The sequence below is a fragment of the Jaculus jaculus genome, chromosome 5 (genome assembly GCF_020740685.1).
Source record: "Jaculus jaculus isolate mJacJac1 chromosome 5, mJacJac1.mat.Y.cur, whole genome shotgun sequence".
Classification (NCBI taxonomy): Eukaryota; Metazoa; Chordata; class Mammalia; order Rodentia; family Dipodidae; genus Jaculus; species Jaculus jaculus.
The window spans coordinates 37738339-37762897 of NC_059106.1; the positions used below are offsets into that span (position 1 = coordinate 37738339).

General features: G+C 46.0%; 1 protein-coding gene across 5 annotated transcripts in view; it reads left to right on the top strand.

The window, feature by feature from the left end:
- The window catches only part of Prkcz (protein kinase C zeta), a 145783-nt gene that overhangs the window by 97555 nt on the left and 23669 nt on the right, over positions 1-24559 (top strand). For all 5 annotated transcript variants that reach the window (XM_004657725.2, XM_045149682.1, XM_004657726.2 and 2 more), the window contains 6 exons: positions 2754-2839; positions 12312-12443; positions 13616-13697; positions 15804-15853; positions 17294-17482; positions 21421-21518. In XM_004657725.2, coding sequence (XP_004657782.1) covers positions 2754-2839; positions 12312-12443; positions 13616-13697; positions 15804-15853; positions 17294-17482; positions 21421-21518 — 637 coding nt within the window. The remainder of the gene's footprint in view (positions 1-2753; positions 2840-12311; positions 12444-13615; positions 13698-15803; positions 15854-17293; positions 17483-21420; positions 21519-24559) is intronic.

Consider the following 24559-nt stretch of genomic DNA (forward strand, 5'->3'; position numbering starts at 1 on the left):
TTTTTTTTTATTTATTTTTTTTTTTTTACGTGGTGTCTCACTCTAGCTCAGGCTGACCTGGAATTCACTGTCATCTTAGGGTGACCACGAACTCATGGCAATCCTCCTACCTCTGCCACCCGAGTGGTGGGATTACAAATCTTAGTTTTCTTTCTTTTTTAAAAAATATTTTTGGGCTGGAGAGATGGCTTAGCAGTTAAGGCACTTGCCTGCAAAACCAACGGACCCAGGTTCAATTCCCCAGAACCCATGTAAGCCAATTGCACAAGGTGGCACATGCATCTGGAGTTTGTTAACAAGTCTAGAGGACCTGGTACACCCAGTCTTTCTATCTGCTTCTTTCTTTGTCTCTCAAATTAATAACTAAGAAATATTTTTATTTCTTTATTTGAGAGAAAGACAGAGAGCATGCCAGGACCTCCTGCCAATACAAAGGAACTCTAGAAGTATGTGCCGCTTTGTGCTTCTGGCTTTATGAGGGCACTGGGGAGTTGAACCCAGGCCTTCAGGCTTTGCAAACAAGTGCCTTTAACCACTGAGCCATCTCTCTAGCTCCAAATCCTTATTTTCTGAAGAGCCAAATATGTGTGTTGGTGGGGGTGAGGTGAGTGTCTTAGTACATTCTGGTTATTGCAACAAAGTGCTCCAGACTGAATTATATAAATCATTAGAACTTGGGAACTTACTTTTCCTTAGTGTGAGTCTGGGTCAGGAGCCACCAGATAGAAACTTTCAAAATGTAACAAAGGGGAACAAGTGCCATTTTCTTCTTATGAGGACACTAACTCTGTGGCATGGAGCCTCACCTTGTGTCCTCCTTTTACCATAATCACCTTCTCATAGGCCTTGTCTCACAATAATGCCCCATTGGAGGGTTAGGGCTCCACCATGCATACTTAGGGACAGAGTCAGTTCAGTCCCTCAACAGAGAAATCCAGGCTTCCTTCCTGTAGGTGGCTGATATTGCTGTTAATCTTGGTCACTTGTCATTTCTGTGATCCTGACCCTGGGAGCCCATGTAGGCCTCTTTGTCCTGTCCACTGGTGAGTTTGTTCTGCTATGGTGCCTTTGAGTCCCTTCACTTCTCTACAGGCCAGTTCTTTGTTTCTCAAGGCTGTGGTTAAACTTGAAAGGCTTCATGGGACACACAGGACAGGAGAAACCAGCCCATGGGTCTTGCTTTATTTCCACTTTGGCAGTTAGCCAATGCAGTTTCACACCTCTGTTTCTGTCTCTGTTCCCTGGTCACTCCACACCTTTACCCTTCTCTTCAGGTATCAGATGTGGGTGCTATATAGGAGAATGGTCAGGCCTGTGTGTATTTGGAACAGGGTCCCAAGGATGTGGGTGGCCCAGGCTAGGCATAAGAATCTCATTGGGAAATCCATGAAGTTATGGGGTAGATGGACTCAGGTGTAGCCACTCTCAGTAGTATGTGCCTCAAATGGGTCTCAGAACTAAAGTCCCAGGTGGGTGGAGTAGGACAGGGCAAAGACTGGCACTGCCTACATACTGATCTCATCTGAGGCTAGAAACCTGTGAGGGTCACCAGGCAACATTGATTTCTACCAGGTGTACTGAAGCTTCATTTAAAGGTATTCTTGCCATGTGTGAGGCCTGCAAGGGAGCTGAATTATAGAGTCTACAGGGGTGCTGGGGCCTGCAGAGGGGCTGTGGTGGCTGAGCTGCCCCTAGTTGTGGGGCCTACATTCCTCCTGAGCTCCCAGAGGTACTTCAGCTTCCAGCTCCTCTCTGAATCTCCTATTTAAAGGGAGAGAATCAGGTTTTGTAGTTGCTGTGACCTGATTTCAGTGGTTTCCAGACAGATCTGGTAATTTGCTTGTTTAAAAAAACATTCTGTTATGATTTCCACTTTGGAATATTCACACTTTCTTTAGGCTCATGAAAGACGCTCTTGCTACAGGATTTTATAAAAGCACAAAGCTTCCCATTGTATGTTGTATTTCTGGAGGTTTTGTTTCCACATGCTGATGTCATGGGGTTTGGGAGTCACAGAGTAAAAAAGCCCTAGGTGATGGTTCTGGTCAGAGCTTCACCATATTTTTAGGAATGACTGTTCTTCCAGTGTAAATGATCGCATGTCGATGTTCAGGGTGACTTTTCCATTAGTGCTCTGTGGGCTTGGCTTTCCTCTGCCCCAGGTCCATCAGTTAGAGGAGCTTCAGGCCTGGGTGAGTCACTGAAATGATGCTGGTGTACAAGCCCTCCAAGCTGTCCATGAACTCCAGCGTGGCATCCGTTCTCTCTCCTCAGATGGTCACATGTAAATATCATGGCCCATTTGAACCTTGTCCTTGTATGGAAAAGGGGGCTGGTTTTCAGGAGCGGCCCAGAGGGAACAGAGTAAAGGCAAACAGACAGGGATCAGCAGGGCTACAGACTGAGTCACCTGGGCTGGGGGAGTAGCCATCCTCTCTCTGGACCCCGCCTGCTCCTGCCAGACACCCTGTCTCCCTGCTGCTGTCCAGGGTCTCTGATTGCTGTCCTCCCACCCAGGCTGCCATCTTCAGTGGCCACAACTGTGACAACATGAGAACCATGTGAGGAGAGACAAATTGGAGCCTCAATCTGGGGAAGCTGTCATTTCAGCTCTGGAGTTCCACGGCCAGGGCAGTGCTGCTATTCCAGGCACCTGGACAGGAATGGCCTATTCCCATCTGTCCCTTGCATGGGGGAGCCAGACTCCTGAGTTGAGGCTCCATTTCTTTACATTTCTTTCACATCCTCTCTAGAATCCATCTACCGCCGTGGGGCCAGAAGATGGAGGAAGCTCTACCGCGCCAACGGCCACCTCTTCCAAGCCAAGCGCTTTAACAGGGTGAGTGGCCCCTCAGACCTCTCCCTTACAGAGGCTGTTTTCATCACTTTATTTGTTTGTTTGTTTATGAGAAAAAGAGGCAGAGAGAATGGGCACACTAGGGCCTCCAGCGACTGCATACGAACTCCAGACACATGCGCCACCTTGTGCATCTGGCTTCTCTGGGTCCTGAGGAATTGAAACTAGGTTCTGGGGAATTAAACCTGGGTCCTTTTGCTTTGCAGGCAAGCATCTTAATGGCTAAGCCATTTCTCCAGCTCTTTGTCACTTTTATGAATGAAACAGAAGGGGGAGGCACTTCCTATTCTGCCATACTGGGCTGGAAAAGCTCCTGAGGCTCCAGTTCCAGGGGCTGTGTAAATAGGCTGAGGTGGGAAATCTTCACAGGGTTGCTCTGGGGTTATGTAGTTCCCCTGCAGCCACTCCCCTTAAACAATGGCCACTGGATAAATGTGTCTTGGGTGTCCTGTCTCATCCCTGATTATGCAATCCTTGATTGTCCCTATTGGCCCTCAGGCCCTGGCCTGCTTGCTTCTTGACCTAGAACAACTAAGTGTGACCTAACAGCCTGCTTACCTTTAGCAGTGCACAAAGCTTCCTATGGGCCGCAAGGGTCCCCCTGGGCTCCAGAAGCCCCATTTACCCCCATCTCCAGGGCTTCTTTCCCTCCAGTGATCATCCCTTTGAAGAAATAGGAGCTTAGTTCCCTCCTGGGCTCTTCCATGCAGGTGACTCAGTGGCTCAGTAATGACCCCATTCCACAGTGAAGGAAGTCCTTCCTACTTTGGAGTGGGTTGGGGTGCATGGAAACATGGGGACCTACCATTCCTGCAGCATTGCATGGAGTTCCCGCCCAGCCCCTTGAGCACCACTGCCCAGTAAACCTCACTTTTGCCTGCTCTGTGTCTTTACACTGGGTAGCCATTGGCCTGCCAATTAAAACTAAGGCAGCTATGCTGCTGAATCAACTCCATGCCTGCTGCCCCTCTGTCCTGCTTCCAAATCTGCACTATAGGTGATGTTGGGAATAGCAAAAAGGGACCCAAAGGTCGGGTGTATATGCCATGGTGGGAGAGTTATGTTGAGGTCAGTGGATCTTCAGGGCAGCCACTGACACATCATTCCATTACCACGTGGCCTCACACACTATCCTCCTCAGCCTTGGGCTCCTCTCTGGTCTCCTGAAGTAGCTTTAGGTCCACCCAGCACACAATGGGTGCTGCCTATTTTGTTTTGTTTTGTTTTTAATATTTTATTTATTTGAGAGAGAAAGAAAGTGGACATGACAAACAAATTCCCAGTGCATGTGCCACCTTGTGCATCTGGCTTACGTGGGTCCTGGGGAATTGAACCTGAGTCCTTTGGCTTTGCAGGCAAGCACTTTAACCACTAAGCCATCTCTCCAGCCTGCTGCCCATTTTCTGGATCCCTGGGTTGGGTATGAGCTCTGCCTCTTATGCCTGTATGCTGAGTGCCTGTTATGTGTAAAGAAGTGGGGCTACCCTCACTGCTTCCCAAAGAGCTAATGTGGCTGGGATAGAAATGGTGGGCAGAAGAAAAGCTCCTGAGTGACAGCAGGAGTGTTGAAGGTACTGCACTCAGGAGGGATGTGGGCTAGTACCCAGGAAGGCGGCCTAGTGCCTCCCAGAAAGTCCAGACCTTCCTAGAGGAAATATGTCTGGTTGAGCTTGGAAAGTCAGCCTAGAGGAGGTTCTGGAAACCCAGAATTCAGCAGGCATGGGACAGTGATACAGAGGTCACTGAGATCCCAGAAGAGGTCTGTCGCTGCAGTCTCTTCTCTGTGCTGCCCCATTCAGACACTCCTAGTGTTCCTAGGCCTGGCACATAGTAGGGACACACTGAATGCTGGCCTGTCTTTTATTGTAATGAATGTTTGGAGAGAATGCTGCAGGCATGGGAGCCAGTGGCCATCACTAGTTTTGATTCCTACCACACTGCCCTTGGGTCCAGTTTCCTGCCTATTGAGTTCTCTGCTCAGAGACCAGAGGCTATTCTGTCCCATCAGTCTATGTGAGCTATAACGGTGGTCAGATCACCTCACTTTTTTTTTTTAATTTATTTGAGAGCGACAGACAACAGAGAGAAAGGCAGATAGAGGGAGAGAGAGAGAATGGGCGCGCCAGTGCTTCCAGCCTCTGCAAATGAACTCCAGACGCGTATGCCCCCTTGTGCATCTGGCTAATGTGGGACCTGGGGAACCGAGCCTCGAACCGGGGTCCTTAGGCTTCTCAGGCAAGCGCTTAACCACTACGCCATCTCTCCAGCCCTCACCTCACTTTTTAAAAACTATTTGCAAACACATTGTGTGTGTATATACACCAAAGACTCTTGCCACTGCAAATGCCACTTTTTCCATCTGGCTTGATGTGTCACTTCACTTTTAAAAAGGGTTTTCAGGTTGGAGAGATGGCTTAGTGGTTAAGGTGCATGCCTGCAAAGCCTAAGGGCCCAGGTTCAATTCTCCAGGTCCCACATAAGCCAGATGTACACGGTGGCGCATGCATCTGAAGTTCATTTGCACTGGCTAGAGGCCCTGGCATGCCCATTCTCTCTCTCTCTCTCTCTCTCTCTCTCTCTCTTTCCTGTATCTAATAAATAAATAAAAATAAATCTTTAAAAAAATTAAAAAAGAAGTTCCTTAAAAAGAGTTTTCAAGAGCTGCATGTTTGATTTTATGAGAATCAGCAAGAGGTAAAGGAGAAAAAAAAAATGCCTACAAGAAGAGATAATTTCCCATGTTCTCTATTGATAAACCAGGGACCAACATGAGGGTATCAGTCCCATAGACCTTGTGGTTCCCACCTGGCTCTGCTTTTCACTTCAACTTCCTTTTGGCTTCCAGAAGGAAAAAGTTCCACTGTAAGAGTCAAAGGGAGAGAACAAAAAAGTGTCATGGTCACCTTTACCTATGTGACTTGGAAAGGATGGGGCATAATAGGGGAGGTCCAGTCTGTGGGAAAAGCTGAGTAGTCAGAACCAGCCTGACAGACTAGACCCAACATTTCTAATAATAAAGGAAGAACTCTCCTGTCAGTCATACTGAGACTCTTGGTTAAGTATTGGCCAGGGAGTGGAAAAGACCCAAATTCTCTTGCTGTCAAAGTAAGTTACAGGTAGATTGAGGTTTTATTTATTTGGGGGGGGCACACCAGGACCTCCAACCACTGAATAACTCCAGACACATATGCCACCTTGTGCATCTGGCTTTACATGGGTACTGGGAAATAGAACCTACGTTCTTAGGCTTCACAGGAAAGTGCCTTAACCACTAAGTCATCTCTCTAGCCCAAGATTGAGGTTTTAAAGATTACAAGAACTATTAAATGAAGGGTATGTTGTCACATTGCCTTTAATCCTACCACTCAGGAGGCAAAGGTAGGAGGGTCACCATTAGTTTGAGGCCACCCTGAGACTACATAGTGAATTCCAGGTCAGCTGGACTAGAGTGAAACTCTACCTCAAAAAAAAAAAAAAAAACTATTAAATGATGCAAATCTCTAGGGAAAAAACTGGCCATGAAGAACAAGGGGTCTTTTTTTTTCTCCTTTCTCTGTTTTATTTATTTTAAATTTTTGGTTTTCAAAGTAGGGTCTTGCTCTAGTCCAGACTGACCTGGAATTAGTCTCAGGCTGGCCTTGAACTTACAGCAATCCTCCTACCTCAGCCTCCCAAGTACTGGGATTAAAGTCCTGCACCACCACACCAGGCTTGTTTTGTTTTGTTTTTTCAAGGCAGGGGCTCACTGTAGCCCAGGCTGATCTGGAACTCACTATGTAGTCCCACACTGACTTCAAACTCACATTTGCCTCCTGAGTGGGCTGCCATGTTGAGCTACAAGGGGTCTTAAGAGTCAGCCACATAGACAGTTTGACATTCTTTAGTTTCCAAATAAATTAAATGTAGAGACCATATAGGAAAAATGTTTATAACATTAGAAGGATAAGGGATCAAAACAACATAGATGATAGTGTTTAAGGAGTTCCTGTGAGTCAGCTTTGTAAATCCTGGGATAGGTGAAGGGTGTGAATGGCAAATTAAAATGAGACTGATTATTCATACATGCAGGCAGCTCAACCCTCACAACCCTGAGTACCTAAGGTTGGATTCCCAGAACTCACGTAAAGTCAGACACCCGAGGAAAGGCATCTGTCATCCCAGCGCACCTATAATGATAGGGGCGGTGGAGAGAGGAGACTCCTTTGACAGATCATCTGTCAGCCTGACAAATGCATCAGTGAATGAGAGACCCTACCTCAAACAAGGTAGAAGGATGCACACACACTGGCATGCATGCATCTGTACTCATACACACCAAAAAAAAAAAAAAAAAAGCAGTAGTTTCTAGGACATTGAAAGTAATCATATTGCCCAGTGTCACTGTGTGAGCTGTAGGGAGTCTGCTTTGTAAATATGCAGCAGCTGCTTTAGGCTAAGGTATTCCACCCTGGGTCAATCCAAAGGGAAGAATCCACCACCAGAGGTCAATTACATGGTGTTCTTGCAAAGAGTGGATATAGTACTTGGAGAAACATGGTTCCTTTGCTATGAAAAAGCCACTTACACTTGGGACCTGAGCCGTAGCACTTGGCAGTCCCCTTCCTTGTAATAGCTGTCTGCTGCTATCCACCAGGCTTGTGTGTCGTGGAGCAGGCTGAGTGGATGGTCTGAGGATTTTGTCTTTTTGTTTTTGTTTTTGTTTTTGTTTTTCCAGGTAGGATCTCACTCTAGCCCAGCTGACCTGGAATTTACTATGTAGTCTCAGGGTGGCCTTAAACTCATGGTGATCCTCCTACCTCTGCCTCTCGAGTGCTGGGATTAAAAGTGTGTGCCACCATGCCTGGCTGGACTTTTCCTTTTATTATAAGTGGATAGGAAGCAATGGACCATGCTCACTGGGATCACCAAGAAAGGCAACTCTATGAATGGGCAGGGAGACAGGCTCAGAAGATGCCACTGGGTGGGGTCCTAAGGATTCTCCTAAGCTCTTTGGTCCAAACAGTTAAAATGGTTAGCAAGCATTTTCTGTAAAGGATCAGAGCACATTCTTTCAGTTTCTTAGGTCTATGTCTCTATTATTGTAGCTATTCAGTGCTGCCATTGTGGCTCAAAAGCAGTCACAGACTGTGTGCCAGCAGGTGTGTCTGTTGCAGTAAAACTTCATGTACAAAAACAGGTAGTGGGCTGATTTTGACTACAGCTGTGTTTTACCCACCCCTCAACTAGGAGCTTGGAGTTGCTGTTTGCTGAGGTAATTGAGGCCCTGAGAGGAAGCATTTTGGTGCCTCACATGAGCCCCAGCCTCACCTCACCACTGCTATAAGAGGTCCAGCCATTGGCTTAGTGGACAGTTGAGACACAAGACTACTTCCCAGGTACAGCAACAAAGAGGAGGGAGGAACACTGTCTGAGAATTTGAAACCTCATGCAGGGCCTCACACTTACTAACAGTCAGAATTGGTACCCCCTAAGTGGGCCCAACCCAGTAGTACCCCAGTGGCTGGCAGAAGCAAATGTAGTTCCTCTCAAGACAGCCTCAAAGGATTCCCACAAATAAATGAATAGGACATCTGCACTCAAAATCAGAAACTACGAAACAGAAAACTAGGCATTCGAGGGATGGGATACCTTCCTGTGAGTTGTTGGCCAGGGAGATCCCTGGTGCCCCCAAAACATTATAGGCCATTGCCAAGGCCCTTGGTTTCCCACCAGGAGTAGAAGGTAAGACCCTATTGCTGAAGATTCCACATACCTGGGTTGCAAGGCCACTGAGAAATCCTGCTGGAACTGAGCTGATAACCTCTTCTATGTAGACCAGCTGACAGAAAGCTAGAAGAAGCCATTCTGCATGCAGTTCAGTGGGACAAAGAGAAATCACCAGTGAAGATACTCAACAGTGGACACTGCAAGCCTTATATTTGGCCAGCCCTGCCAAATGAGCCAACAGGTGCAATAGTGGCATGTCTGTCATGGTGGAAACCAACTGCCCTCTAATTGGATGGGAGGCCCACTCCATGGGAGGGAATACATCCCTCTCACTCCCATTGAACTGCATGCTGTGTAGCTTTTTCCAGCTTTCTGTCAGCAGGTCTGCATGGAGGAGGTTTTCATCTCACTTCCAGCAGGATTTCTCAGTGACCTTACAGCCCAAGTATGTGGAGTCTTCAGCAATAGGGTCTTACCATCTATTCCTAGTGGAAAACCAAGGGCATTGGCAATGGTCTGTAATGTTTTGGGGGCATCAGGGACTTCCCTGGTTAACAACTCACTGAAAGGTATCCCATCCCTGGCACTGAAAATTTTCTAGTAACAATCTATGGCTCCTGAGTGTTCCATTGTCCAAAAACGTAGGTTTCCATATGATTTATTTATATCCTCTTAGATCTTGATTAGCCTTCTTTACTCAATCTCTTCCCCTGACCTAACTTGGGCCTTTTCACCCCCATTAATCTGTTCTCTACTTACATATATACATACTGTTCTTGCTCAAAAGTTATCCTGGCCTAGACCCTGGTAATGGTAACTCCCTAAGAAAATAAATCATTGTCCAGACATGGTTGTGTAGGCCTATAATCACGGCACTTGGGAAGCTGAGCCCAGGGAATCACAAATTTGGCCAGCCTGGACTATCTAGCAAGACCCTGTCTCAACAAAACAAAACAAAAAGGCAAAAAAAGAAAAGAAAAAAAGTAAGGATTTCTTTTATAAAGATATCTGATAGGGACTGGAGAGAAGGCTCAGCTGTTAAGGCCTGCAAAGCCTAACCACCTGGATTCAATTCCCCAGTATCCATGTAAGCCAGGTGTACAGGGAAGCATATGCATCTGGAGTTTGTTACGGTAGTAGGAGGCCCTGCTGTGCTCATTCTCTCTCTCCCTCCCTCCCTTTCCCCCCACCCATCTCTTTCTTTCTTAAATAAATAGCCATGAACCTGATAGCCATGAACTTTCCCTTACACATGAGATCACTGTGAGTTCGAGGCCACCCTGAGACTCCATAATGAATTCCAGGTCAGCCTGGGCTAGAGTGAGACCCTACCTCGAAAAACAGAAAACAACAACAAAAAAAGTTAGATTACAAATGTGACTTTTAGGGGTTGTTGAGATGGTTTAGCGGTTAAGGCACTTGCCTGCAAAGCCAAAGGACCTCAGGTCAAATACCCAGGACCCATGTAAGCCAGATGCACCAGGTGGCGCATGCATCTGGAGTTTGTTTGCAGTGGCTAGAAGACTTGGTGCACCCATTCTCTCTCACGCTCTCTCTCTCTCTCTCTCTCTCTCTCTCTGCCTCTTTCTGTCACTCAAATAAATAAATAAATAAATTTTAATGTGACTTTTGAGCCACCATACCCAGCTGAATAATTTTTTTTTTAAATATGACTTGGTCTGGAGAGATATCTCCGTGGTTAAGGTGCTTGCCTACATAGCCTAACAACCCTGGCTCAATTCCCCAGTACCCTTGTAAACTCAGATGTACAATGTGGCACATGCATCTGGAGTTTTCTTAAAGTGGCTAGAAGCCCTAGCATGCCCATTCATATTCATTTTGTCTCTCTTCTCTCTGTCTTACTCTGCCTGCAAATAAATTAAGTAAAATTTTAAAAAAACTACATAGTAAAAAAAGTTTATATATTATATAATTATTATATATTATATATAATATAATGTATTATATATTATAATTATATATTATATATATAACTTTTCACTATTTAGTTATATGTATATATATGTATAATGTATATATACTTTTTTAAACTATGTAGTCCCAGGGTAGACTAGAATTCATGGTGATCCTCCTACCTCTGCCTCCCACGTGTTGGAATTAAAGGCATGCATCACCATGCCTGGCTTAATAAATTTTTTTTTAATGCGACCCTTTAGCCAAGTGTGGAGGCTCACACCTTTAATACCAGCACTCAGGTGGTTGAGGTAGGTGAGTAGCCATGAGTTCAAGGCCAGCCTAGGCTACAGAGAGTTTCAGGTTAGCCTGGGATAGGGTGAAATTCTACCTTTAAAAAAAAAGTGACTTTTGGTCAGGCATGGTAGTGCACACCTTTAATTCCAGCACTCAGGAGGCAGAGGTAGTTGGATTGCCATGAGTTTGAGGCTACCCTGAGACTACATAGTGAATTCCAGGCCAGCCTGAGCTAGAGTAAGAGCCTACTTTGAAAAGCCAAAAGATAAAAAATTTTTAAAAGTGACTTTTTACTCGTTTATGTGGTAACTAGTATTCTTGAAACTATGGCCCAGAAGAAAAGGGACCAGGGCTGGGTCTAGGTCTGTGTAGCTGGAGCTGCTCCTTCCTGGAATTCAGGAGTTGGCCCTAAACCAAAACTTCAATGCTAGCCAAATAGGTAGTTCTAGAACACTTTAGGGAGTTTCCTATGAGACAGTTGATTTGAGCAATATGTGAGGTCTTAGGATACCTTTTTCCTTTTCTGGTACCAAAGTTAAAATTGGTGGCATATATTACATGTTTTCTTTTGGAGGGGATTTTTTTTTTTTTTTTTTTTTTGAGGTAGGGTCTCACTTTAGCTCAGGCTGACCTGGAATTTACTATGTAGTCTCAGGCTGGCCTTGAACTCACAATGACCCTCCTACATTTTCCTCCTGAGTGCACTACCATACCCAGCTATATGTTTTCTTTTTGTTTAATATTTTTATTGTTATTTATTTATTTGAGAAAGATAAGGGGAGAGAAAGAGGCAAATAGAGAATGGGTGCTCAGGGCCTCCAGCCACTAAACGAACTCCAGATGCATGTGCCCCATTGTACATCTGGCTTTCATGGGTCCTAGGGAGTTGAATCTTAGATCCTTTGGCTTTGCAGGCAAACGCCTTAACAGCTAAGCCATCTCTCCAGCCCTATGTTTTCTTTTTTCAAGAAATCATAAGAGCATCACCAGTGGAGCTGATTGTAATTAATTTAGATTGATTAGAAACATGAGAAACAAAGGGTTATTTAAAATGTTAGAAAATGCTGGAAACAGCAGTGACTAACTCAGATAATTGCCCTCCAGCAGTTTAGTTTTCACAGGTCAGAATGGCAGCAATCACCTTTTCAAAAGAAGATGGCCAGTTCTAAGAAGAGTCAGTGAGGAGAATCCATCATGCACCTATAAAGCCTAGGCTGATCAACCCAAACAGAACCAGCCCAGCAGGCACCACATCCCAGCCCCTGAAGCATGGTGGCTTTGCTTGATGCAGGCTCTCATCACCTTTAATCTTCATGCTGAAGAGGACTCTCCCAGCATTGAGATAAGCCTAAGAGTCACTAAGCTGGGGCAGGTCAGGCATCCAGAAATTCAGTGCTGGCTATTCTCCCCACAGCTGCTAGCTTCTGAGAGAATTGGCAATGTTGCAGTTTGCCCAAATTCTTACCCAGGCCCCTGAGTGTGGTGTGGGCTTCTGGGAGGGCTGGTTGGGCCTGACAGTTGCCATTCCCATCTGCAGAGAGCGTACTGTGGCCAGTGCAGCGAAAGGATATGGGGTCTCGCGAGGCAGGGCTACAGGTGCATCAACTGCAAGCTGCTGGTCCATAAACGCTGCCACGTCCTCGTCCCGCTGACCTGCAGGAGGCATATGGTGAGTCAGGCCTGGGGAGGACAACCAGCCTCCAGGCCACTGGCCAAGCTGACTTTGGTGACCTTTGGTCCTTGTCTGTCTAAAGAGTTCTGATATTGCCCCTACCTCCAGAGGAGGATCCCTGTATGCTATAGTGATGATACAGGCAATGTCTGGGGCAAGGCCCCTAATCCCAAACCCCTCTGGGCCCCAGTCCTCCTAGGAGGCCTCCACTACCCTCTGCAAAACAATAGGGACTCCTTATACTCCAGCAGCTCTTGAGGGCTTTAGAGGTAAAAATGGGCTAATTTTCCCCCTTACCAGAAGCCTCAATGAAGTACCTCATGAGTAGCCTGTGGGACAGCATTGTCCTATCCCATTCCTAAACAGTGAGACTGGAAAGGTCCAAGTCTCCTGGCACATTGTTTACTGAGTCTTCTACCACTTGTGCTTCTGCCAGCCTTTTGTATCTCATAGCATTGGGAGCAGGCCCCTGGCCTAGACATGAAATCCTCACAGGCCTGCTGCCCCTGTCTGCTGTATCCAGGGCCTCAGGCCGTAGAGAGGATTGGTTCATCTGTTTCTTGTCACATTAAGGCAGAAATAAACACCCCACCTCTTACAAATAAGAACAGGGTTCAAATCCAAGTCTCAACCAGATATTGTCAGAGTGTAGAACCAGGGGTGCCCATGCAAGCTGATGCTGGGTGATCCTTTCTGCCACATCTGCCAAAAACTGTAAAGATGCATATGCCCTGTGACCCTAGGACAGTTAGATGAGCCCAGAGACGTGGTCAGTCAGATGAGTGAGACCAGTACTTGGACCCTAAGTGGCCATTGCTAAGAGCCTTCTCCACTATCACTTCTGCTCCAGAGAACCCCCATAACCCTTAGAATGGTGCTCAGAGAGAGACCTAGCTGCCAGCAGGACAATGCAGTGCAGTATGGAGGCATTGCCAAACATGTTGTAAAGTGCCCTTTGTCATGCAACCTCTGGGAAGGCCACAGTCCAAGTATTAAATGGTCACCACTTCCTGTGAACTTATGAGTAATTTGCAGTCTTATCTTTTGAGTGTGTTTTTGAGCATTTAATGTTTATATTCCCATATGCTTATTGCAGTACATAATCATGAAGTCCAGAACCTGTGTTGTCAACATCTGTCCCATCATTTTCATGGGACTGTTTCTTGCAGGATTCTGTCATGCCTTCCCAAGAGCCGCCAGTAGATGACAAGAATGATAGTGTGGACCTTCCTTCTGAGGAGACTGATGGAAGTGGGTACCCCTTTCTTTCACTGCAATGCCTTCTGCTTTCCTCCCTTCTTGGCCCTCTCTCCTTTCTCTATCCTTCCTTTTCTCCAAGGTGGGCAAGCAAGATAGGGCTAGGGGCATTGCTGTGCAGGGCCTCTCAGAGATGGATGGGGCAGCAGGCCTTTCTCGGAAGCTGCCAGGCAGTAATATCTTCATCACTGGGAACCAGGGATGAGTACCTTCATGCAACTTCAAGTTTTTTGCATAGCACTTGGCACATGACCACTAGGTCAGGTACCTCCCACATGCTGGACACTACACAGAGCTGTCCTTGTGGGAAGACATGTGAGGGATGATGCATGCAAAACGTTGCATAGAAAAAAAAAGATGTTGCATAGTCCTTGTTTTGGTTGGGGAGAGGGGAGATCACAGGGAAAGAAGGACTTTTTGTGTTTGTTTTTTTGAGGTAGGGTCTCACTGTAGCCCAGGATGACCTGGAATTCACTATGTAGTCTCAGGGTGGCCTCAAACTCATGGCAATCCTCCTACCTCTGCCTCCCCAGTGCTGGGATTAAAGGTGTGCACCACCATGCCTGGCTAAGAAGGACTTTTTCAATGGTAGGAAACATTTAGAGATTTCAAATACCAGTTGAACTGATGGCTCAGCTCCAAGCCACTACACTTCTGGGGGCTCTAGCATGGTATGTGAGCACTATAGCACCTGTTTGATAAAAGTGAGCCTGTTATTTTCTAGGGTTTTGAAAGATTAAGCAAGATCTCAGAACATGAAACACTTAGTATAGCACCTCACATAAGCTACTCTCCCTACCCACCCATCCATCATCCACCCTCCCATCTACCCAGCTACCCATCTGTCATTGTTCTGTTCATCATCTATCTGTCCATCATCCATCCATTATCCACCTACTCACTCATCCATAATCCATATGTCCATAATTTATCTGTCCATTACCCACCTACCATCATCCATCCATCAATCATTTGTCAACCATTCATCTATTCTGCCATCCACCCATCATCTGTCCATTCATTATCTACCTACCCATTCATCCTTCTGTCCATAATCCATCCATCCATCCATCCATGAGCTCATGCATCCTCCTCCATCCACATACTACTAAAACAAAATGGAATCCAGGTGGTTCCAGATTTATTATGGTTCTAATTATGATATTCAGTTTTATGGTGATACAAAAGTACTTCCATACAACCATGTTGATTTTCAGCACTTCCTCTTAAGTCCACTTTGTGTTAGCGATTTTTGCCCAGCTGAGGAAGGATAATGGAAATATTCTAATTCTAAGCACTTCATTATGACACTTAGTGGTATATGTTTTCTCTTATTTCCCGCCTTTGTTCTTTCTTTTTTTTTTTTTTGGCTTTTCGAGGTTGGGTTTCACTCTAGTCCAGGCTGACCTGGAATTCACCAAGAAGTCTCAGGGTGTCCTCAAACTCACTGTGATCCTCCTACCTCTGCCTCCCAAGTGCTGGGAGTAAAGGTGTGTGCCACCACACCCAGCTTCATTTCTTGTCTTTATCTTTTTTTTTTCTCCCTCCTTCCTTTCTTTTCTTTCTCTCTTTCTTTCTTTGTCTCACTTATGTAGCTTTGTAGCCCTAGCTAGCCCTGAACTCATAGTTACCCTGAGTGCTAATATTTACAGGCATGTGCCACCATGCCCAGCTCTGAATTAATTTATAGACATTGCATTTTCAGCTGGTAATATTTTCAGCTTGTGACTTGTTTCTCAGGCTGTGACCTTATTGCTCGTTATAGGTCAAGGAGCAGGTTCAGCCCCATGTTCACTCAGCTGATCAGTTGGAGTCCAGTAAACACCCTTTTTTGGACTCTTGCTTTTTTTTTTTTTTTTTTGACAACAGGAGAAATTCAACCCATGCCTTACATACTAGGTAGGCACATTCTCTACCACTGAGTCGTGTGCCCAGCATATGGGATTCTCTAAACTAGAATCCAATCAAGCTACTTCCTAGACTTGCCCTGTGCAACTGTAGCCCAGGTTCAGGCCACTGCATCCCTGCACAGGGGTGTGAGCCCACTAGATCCTTGTGGTCCTAATACATGTAATATCCTTGTTTTCTTCTTTCCACTAGTTGCTTATATTTCTTCATCTCGGAAACATGACATCAAAGATGATTCTGAGGTAAGTATATAGAATAGTTTGTTGATATCACCAGTATTCTCTTTAAGAGTTCCTTAACTCATTTCCGGGGAATTTATGTGAATTTTGGTATGACCTATATATGTTAAGGAAGCTGTCACTGGACTCACATGAGACCATGGGTTTGTAGGCATCTGGGTTACCATTCTTAATCTTGTCTTCGTATAGATATCCTTTGGAAATACCCCAGAAGCCACTGTTGCACAGGCCACTTGGGGCCCAAGTCCCACACCTCAGTGCATGCCAGGACTGGCTGTGTGTATATTGCTGGAAAATTAGTCTATGGCCTTATACATGCTAGGCAAGTGCTGTACCACTGAGCTATATAGTCCCAGCTGCCCCTAGGGTTAGCTTTTGAGTTGCAATTTTTGCCACATTTTATTTGCCCATAAGCTTTTCCTTTTATTGCCTCCTTTGGCCTCCCTGGCCTAGCAATCCCTGAGCTGCCCTTTCCCCAGATTATGACCAACAGGCTCCATCTGACTCCATCAAGCCTCATGCCTGCACCCAGGTTTGGTGATGTCTGTTGGTGCTGCACTCCCAGTCTCTTTCATCACCCTTCCAAAACAAGTTCAGGCTTTTCTCCACAATGATGGGCACACAGCAAACTCAGGATCAGTGCTTTCTAACTGGCTCACATGTCTATAGCAAGATGGAACCCTTGGACAGCCAGCCCATGCTCCCTGCCAGATAGCTCCTTGCTTAGCTCCTTCCTGCACAGATAATTCCTGGCAAGAATTATCCTGTAGGACAGACTCCCCGCTTCCCAGCAGGATTGCTGTGCCCTTTCCTCATGGTCTCTAATGACCTTGATGTGGTAGCTTTCCAGGACTGCAAAACAAATCTCAGCAGGTTTGCCCTGGTCTAGTTTTTTTTTGTTGTTGTTGTTGTTGTTGTTTATTTTCATTTATTTATTTGAGAGCAACAGAGAGAAAGAGGCAGAGACAGAGAGAGAATGGGTATGCCAGGGCCTCCAGCCACTGCAAACGAACTCCAGACACGTGTGCCCCCTTGTGCATCTGGCTAACGCGGGTCTTGGGGAAACAAGCCTTGAACCGGGGTCCTTAGGCTTCACAGGCAAGCGCTTAACCACTAAGCCACCTCTCCAGCCCTCCCTGGTCTAGTTTTACAATGCCTCTCAGGGAGGCCCTGCCTAGGTGACCCTAGGGTCTACCCAAATGACCTAGGTCCATGTCTGTATCCTGACCTGGTGGGCTGGCCCACATGTCCCTCTCAAGAACCACTCTGTTTCTAGCTCCTCCTTCCCACAGCTTCAGTTTTTCTGCCCCGAGTAGATGGAAGTTTGGAGGTGCTAGAATATGAGCTGAAGAGCAGGCCTACATCACCCTCCATAGGATGGATACACAGTTCTTTGACTCTGACATATGTTGTTGCTTCTCTGCTGTCTGGACCCTTTCCTAGGACCTTAAGCCTGTCATTGATGGGGTCGATGGGATCAAAATCTCTCAGGGTCTTGGGCTGCAGGACTTCGACCTTATCAGAGTCATTGGGCGTGGGAGCTATGCCAAGGTCCTCCTGGTGCGGTTGAAGAAGAATGACCAGATCTATGCCATGAAGGTGGTGAAGAAGGAGCTCGTCCATGACGACGAGGTAGGTCCACGATCCCATGTGGGATTGTGAGATTTCTAACAAGTAAGACAGTGTTATGTAGGAAGAAGTCATCAAAGGCTGTGGATAAAGCATGTGTTGCACAATTGAGTACCCGAGTTCAGCTTCCCAGACCCTGTGCAAAATTCAGAACTGTGATGGACATTGTGCCTGTGATGAGAAGAGAGGCAGAGCTAGGAGAATATTCACTACTCACAAGTGGAACAGTGAGCATTGAGAGACTATGCCTCAAATAAGGTGGAAGGCAAGAACCAACCTAAAAGTTGTTCTTTTATCTCCATATGTACACTGTAGTTCATGTGGGCCCATACTCACACATTAACACTTATAACCAAATCAAATTTGAGGGTTTTTTTTTTTTTTTGAGGTAGTATCTCACTCTAGCCCAGGCTGACCTAGAATTCACTGTGTAGCCTCAGGGTGGCCTCAAATTCATGGCAATCCTCCTACCTCTGCCTTCTGGGTGCTGAGATTAAAGGCGTGCACCACCACATCTGGCTAAATTTTTTTAATTAAACATTGGGCGTTAGTGGCACAAGCAATACACTGAGTCCTAGGCTTTCACTTCCAAAGTTTGTATGTGTCAAATTCACAAGTTTGATGATGTCATCCTTGAAGTGACTTGAAATCCTTTACACTGAGTTGATCTGCATGTTTGATGTGGAGGTACCCTTGGGGTACTGCCCCAGCCTTTCTGTAAGTGAGCCCTGATAGATTCAGCTGGCTTCACTCTCTCCAGTTCTGCTCTCAGCAGCAAGCCTTCCATTCCTCCAGGGTGGGAAGAGCAAGTTTGTTTGAATTTTTCAGTTTCCAGAGTTGAACCTAGAGCCCTATGGCAAGTTCTCTATCCTTGAGTTGTACCCCTAACCTTGTTTCTGGAATCTTAATTCTAACTTCATTACTTTTTTTCTTCCATTTAGTAAAATGCACATAAAATTTGATATTTGAAACTATTTTAAAACATGTAACCTTGTGTGTTTTAGCATGATCATCAGCTACCCCATGTCTGTTCCTAAAAGCAGTTCTCACCACTCAGCAATAATTGTCATTCCCCCTGCACCTCCAGTCCCAGCACCCCATTATGCTTTCCATGGATTTTCCTGTTTTGGACATTTCATATAAATGGAGTCATATGACTGATGATCTTTCATGACTGGCTTCTCTCAGCTTGATGTTTTCAAGGTTCATCCATGCTGTAGCATGTGTTCTATCTCCATTCCCTTTCACGGATGAATAATATTCTATCATGCCATGTCTTATCTACTAGAAATTTGTGTCATTTCCACTTTCTGTGGAACAGTGGAACTTTTTGAACCAAAGTAAACAGCAGTACAATGAACATCTGTGTATAAGTATTTGTTTGAGACCATTTGTCATCGGTGCTAGGGTATACATAGGAATGGAATTGTTGGATACTGTTCTAGTTCTGGATGTAATTTATGGAAAAACTTCTAGACTTGGTTATTTTAATATTTTAATTATTTATTTGCAAAGATCGAGACAGAGAGGGAGAGAAGAGAAAGGACGGGGGTGCCAAGGCTTCTGGCTACTGCAAATGAACTCCAGATGCATTCACCACTTTGTGCATCTGGCTTTACATGGGTACTGGGGATTCAAACCCAGATGCTTAAAAAAGTGCAGAGCTGTAACTGCTGAGCCATCTCTCTAGCCTTTCTAGACTTTTTTCCCTATGGTGGTAGCATCATTTTACATTTCCACCAACACTCATAGAGTTCCAATGTCTCCATGTCCTTGCTAGAACTTCTTTTTTTGTTTTGTTTTTTTTGTTTTGTTTTCCAAGGTAGGTTCTCGCTCTAGCTCAGGTTGACCTGGAATTCACTATGCATTCTCAGGGTGGCCTCGAACTCATGGCAGTCCTTCTACCTTTCCCTCCCAAGTTCTTGGATTAAAGACATGCACCACCATGATCGGCTAGCACTTATTTTCTGGTTTGTTTTTTTTTCCCCTTTTAGTACCCCTATGGGTAGTTATATGTGGTGATCCTCTGGCTTTGACTTTCATTTCCCTGATGATGATGGCACCTGTAGGCCTGAGGCTTATCAAGTCATACAGAGGTCCCCTTTCCCCACCTTGGCTTGGAGCTGAGGCTGGGTTTGACCTTTACTCATTCTCCAGCAATGTGCTTTTGTACAGTCACAGCCTGCCAAAGTGGTCCCTTAGCTGTGCATGGTGGTGCCCATAACTTGCAGGTGAGAAAACAGGCTCTGGGTTGCACCACTGGCCAGCAGCACATGAGGGTTCCAAATCCCTTTTTAGCATTCAGGGTCATTTCTGAATTACTAACAGACCCAAAGAAAAGGCCTAAGAAGGAGTGTGTTCTCTCAGCAATTCAATTCACCCACAGGGGCCATACACGAGAACCTGGGTTCAATCCCAGCCCAGGTGTCAACCCTCCTAACACTCTCTGAGTAGGGCAGCCTGTGGTTCCCTCCCTGGGTCCTCCTTGCCTTATGGCTCACTGTAGCTGCTGCTTCCTGAGTCTGTCCTAGCCATCCTCCCCTTAGTTGCTTTGTCTGGGATGTGGCTCTGAATAAGGCATAAGAACCTGCCTTGAGTTCTCCATTGACCAATACCCACTGCCTCCTGTTATCTTTGGGTCTGCTTCCTGCTTCCTACCCTCACTACCTATTCCTTGGTTCCATCAGGACCCACCAGTCTTGCCCTATTCCTCCATGCAGTTGCTCACCAATCTCATCACCACAGACATCACACTCATTTATCTGGCTCTGGTTTGCCAATGCTTGGATGGTTTCAAGTGATTTCTAATCACATTGATTTTCCTTATGTCGTGTTCCATGGTGAGTTGCTGTCATGACTCCTCCACCAATTTTGCGGCATCAGGCCTGTATGATGCCAGATATCCCCAACACAGTGGCTCTTCCTATAAATCACATGACGTAGTAATGCAGTCACAAATCTGGGTGGGCAGGTGCTGCTGGTGAAGGGTAGTCCAGGCTGCAAGGGATAGAGGACAGCTCACCCTCTGGGTTTCAATCTAAGCGGCTGAGTAACATGGCCTCATGTCACTACTGTGAGCTGCCTTACCATGGAGATCAGGTCAGGCAGCCATTGGGCCAGCAAGTCTGAAGCCTGTGGGGCTGGGGGCTTCCACATGGAAAGAGGGTTGAAGCCATTCTATGTGGTGGAGCCCCTGGGATGCGGGCAGCAGAAGACAAGCTGCAGCAGTTGCAGCATTCTCCACTCACCAAGTGGGGGCACACCAAGAGTTTCCTCCCTGCCTGCTCCCCCCCCCAAAATAAACCCTTGTAGATAGGCCACGTTATTTGAATCCTCACTTTCCCACATGCTAAGATGAGGGAGTTCTCCCTGGGGATTTGGGAGCTTCATCTACCTCTGCTCCCTATGACTGGGGTGGAGTCAAGCTGTGGAATCACTGAGTTATAGCACAAGGTGGGAGGAGGCAGCCCTGTGGTAGAAGCTGAGCTCTCGGCATGATTAAGGCTTGTCCCTAGGCTTGGTACTCAGTAGTTGAGGACCTCAGGGAATCTGCTTAGACCTTGGTTTTCTTGTGTGCTAAATGGAAATGATACCACTTTCCAAGAAGCACTGTGGGAGCACATAGGACAGTGCATGGTGAGCCCAAAGGATGGCAGGATGATTTGGGGTGGGGACGAGGTGATGGCAGTGATGTGGTAGAGGTGGGGATGGATGGATACTGGTAGTGACCACAAGGGAACATGGTGTCAAAACGAGGATGTTGGGATAGTTCGTGATAGCAATGGTGATGGATTTTGTTTTGTTACTTTTTGAGACAGGTTGCTGTGTAATCCAGGCTCCAGTCTGGCAGAGAAGGCTTTCCTGTCTTGCCTCAACCTTGCCCAGGGTGCCTATAAGCAATGCTCAGAAGCTTCATTAACACTGTCTGGTTTCTATTTCAGGATATTGACTGGGTACAGACAGAGAAGCATGTGTTTGAGCAGGCGTCCAGCAACCCATTTCTGGTTGGCTTACACTCTTGCTTCCAAACAACAAGTCGGTAAGGAAACAGAAGATTCTGCTGCTTTGTGATCTTAAACCACCCAGAACACCCAGAAGTGGTGTCACATACCATTAATCCCAGTACTTGGGAGACCGAGGTAGGAGAATTATTGTGAGTTCAAGGCCATCCTGCAACTACATAGTTAATTCCAGTTCAGCCTCGGCTAGAGCAAAACGCTGCCTTGAAAATTAAAAAAAAAAAAAAAAAAAGCCAGGCATGGTGGCACACACCTTTAATCCCAGCACTTGGGAGGCAGAGGTAGGAGGATTTCTGTGAGTTCAAGGCCACCCTGAGACTACATAGTGAATTCCAGGTCAGCCTGGGTTATAGTGAGACCCTACCTCGAAAAACCAAAAATAGATAAATAAATAATTTTTTTAAAACTGGGCTGGGGCTGGAGAGATGGCTTAGTGGTTAAGGTATTTGCCTACAAATCCAAAGGACCCTGGTTTGAATCACCAGAACCCACATAAGCCAGATGTACAAGGTGGCGCATGGGTCTGGAATTTGTTTGCAGTGGCTGGAGGCCACTTATTCTCTTTCTGTCTGCCTCCCCCCCCCAAAATAAATAAATACATAATACATAAATAAATAAAAGTGTTTTTTTAAAGGTTGGAAAAAATAAAACTGAGCTGGAGAGATGGCTTTGCAGTTAAGGTGCTTGCCTGTGCAGCCTAAGAACTCATGTTCAAATCTCCAGGTCCCCACGTAACCATATGCACAGTGGCACAAGCACACAATGTCACACATGTGCCACAGGGGGCACATGAATCTTGACTTAGTTCGCAGCAGGCTGAAGGTCCTGGCGTGATCATTCTCTCTCTCTCTGCCTCTTTCAAAAATAAAAATAAAAGCCACGCATGGTGGCTCATGCCTTTAATCCCAGCACTTGGGAGGCAGAGGTAGGAGGATTGCCATGAGTTCAAGGCCACCTTGAGACTACACAGTGAATTCCAGGTCAGCCTGAGCTAAAATGAGACCCTACCTCGACAAACCAAAAAATAAATTAATTAAATTAAAAATTTAAAACTACCTAGGGGCTGGAGAGATGGCTTAGTGGTTAAGGCACTTGCCTGCAAAGCCAAAGGACCTAGGTTTGATTCCCCATGACCCACATAAGTCTTATGCACAAGGGGCACAAGCATCTGGAATTCATCTGTAGTGGCTTGAGGCCCTGACATGACCATTCTGTCTTTCCCTCCCTCTCTCAACTAACTAAAAACTTAAAAATTAAATAAAATATTTTTTAAAAACTACCCAGGAGTTAGTTGGGCTGTGTGGTTCCAGCTATCTTCCACAGGGCTCCCCTAATTACAAGTATGGGGTCTTTAGATCATCAGACTTACCTGTGGTTCTCATTAGCTGGTGTCATATTTGGTAAATTTCATACATCTAAGCTGATGGGATTCTATTTGTACAATTTTTGTTGACGGCATCCTACTGAGTACAGGTGCTAGGCCTGGTATGACATGTGCTCATTCCACTTAACCAAGCAGGGAAATAATAAGTACCAATAGCTTTACTCATAATATGCTTTGTTATGTGTGTTAGAATTCTGCTTCAAAAATATTTGAAATCTAGTAATCTAAGGTAATAACCACATGGTGCTTAGAATTTGGGAGGCCAATTGACTTGGATTCAACTGTTTAGCCCTCAAGTCCCTGACTGGTCAATGATTCAGTCCCAGGGCATACTTGGCATGTCCTGGACTCAAGACAATGGCTTACTGCACCACAAGGATAAAAATGGGCAAAAGAAGCTGTGTATGGTGGTATATGTTTAAAATCCCAACACTCAGGAGGCTAAAGCAGGAGATTCTTGAGTTAGAGGCCAGCCTAGACTATAAAGACACTGTCTCAGAAATAGACAGGGCTGGAGAGATGGCTTAGTATTTAAGGCATTTGCCTGCAAACCCAAAGACCCAGGTTCAATTCCCCAGGACCCACATTAGCCATATGCACAAGGGGGCACACGCATCTGGAGTTCGTTTTCAGTGGCGAGAGGCCTGGCATTCCCATTCTCTCTCTCTCTCTCCCCCCCCCTTCCTCCCTCCCTCTTTCTCTGTCAAATAAATAAATAAAATATTAAAAATTTAAAAAAAGGAAAAAAAATAAAGCAGACAGAAGTAGGGCATGGTGGTACACGCCTTTAATCCCAGCACTCAGGAGGCAGAGGTAGGAGGATCGCCATGAATTCAAGGCCACCCTGAGGATTCCAGATCAGCCTGGGCTAGAGTGAGAGCCTTCATCAAAAAAAAAAAAAACAAAAAAACAAAACAGTTCCAACTCCCAGAAGGTATTTAGCATACAGTCTACTTAGGACTGTGGAGAACAGACTGCTCACAACCTTCTTTCTACAAGCTTGGGGCCAGGAAAGCTGATGGAGTCGGTAGGCTGGAGAGGAGGAGACCCCTAAGGACAGGCAACTCAACACTGACTCGCTTCTCTCCTCAGCTGTGGGGACCTGTGGACTCCTGTCTGTCCAAAGCACTAGTCTGTGCTGGTCTTTCCCCAGACCTGCTGGACACGCTGTATGATTTGTAGCCCGTGTTGTCCTGTCTCCTGTCATCCACTGGAAATTCTATAGTTGTCTCTGCCCTAGTTCTCACTAGCTCTGCCTTCTAAATGTGTCTCAGATTCTGCCCTTTCACCTGCTGGAAGCCTGGCCACAGTCTCCTCAGGGCATCCAGTCACCAAGGCTCCCTACATTGTTGGTTCCACAGGGTAGAACTTAAGCCATGTGTAGGAAGCTGTGGTCTGCCCTCCTGCTTTGTGGCAGTTATTATTCCCCAGTTCCCCCTGGGAGAATGCCAAGCTTCCTGTATATAAGGAAAAGACTATTGTGCCCAGACCCTGGCCTTCTTTGCACTCAATCCCAACTGATGGAGTCCTGCCTCCCCACCCTCAATGGTCTCCTTTGTGTATCTCCATTGCCCTGCCTCCATTCTGTCCTGGCCCTAACCACATCTCCTGTGAGTAGGAACATGCCTGAGGGAAGGCAGCCCAGCTCAGCCTAGCCTAGCCCTAGAGTTCCCAAAG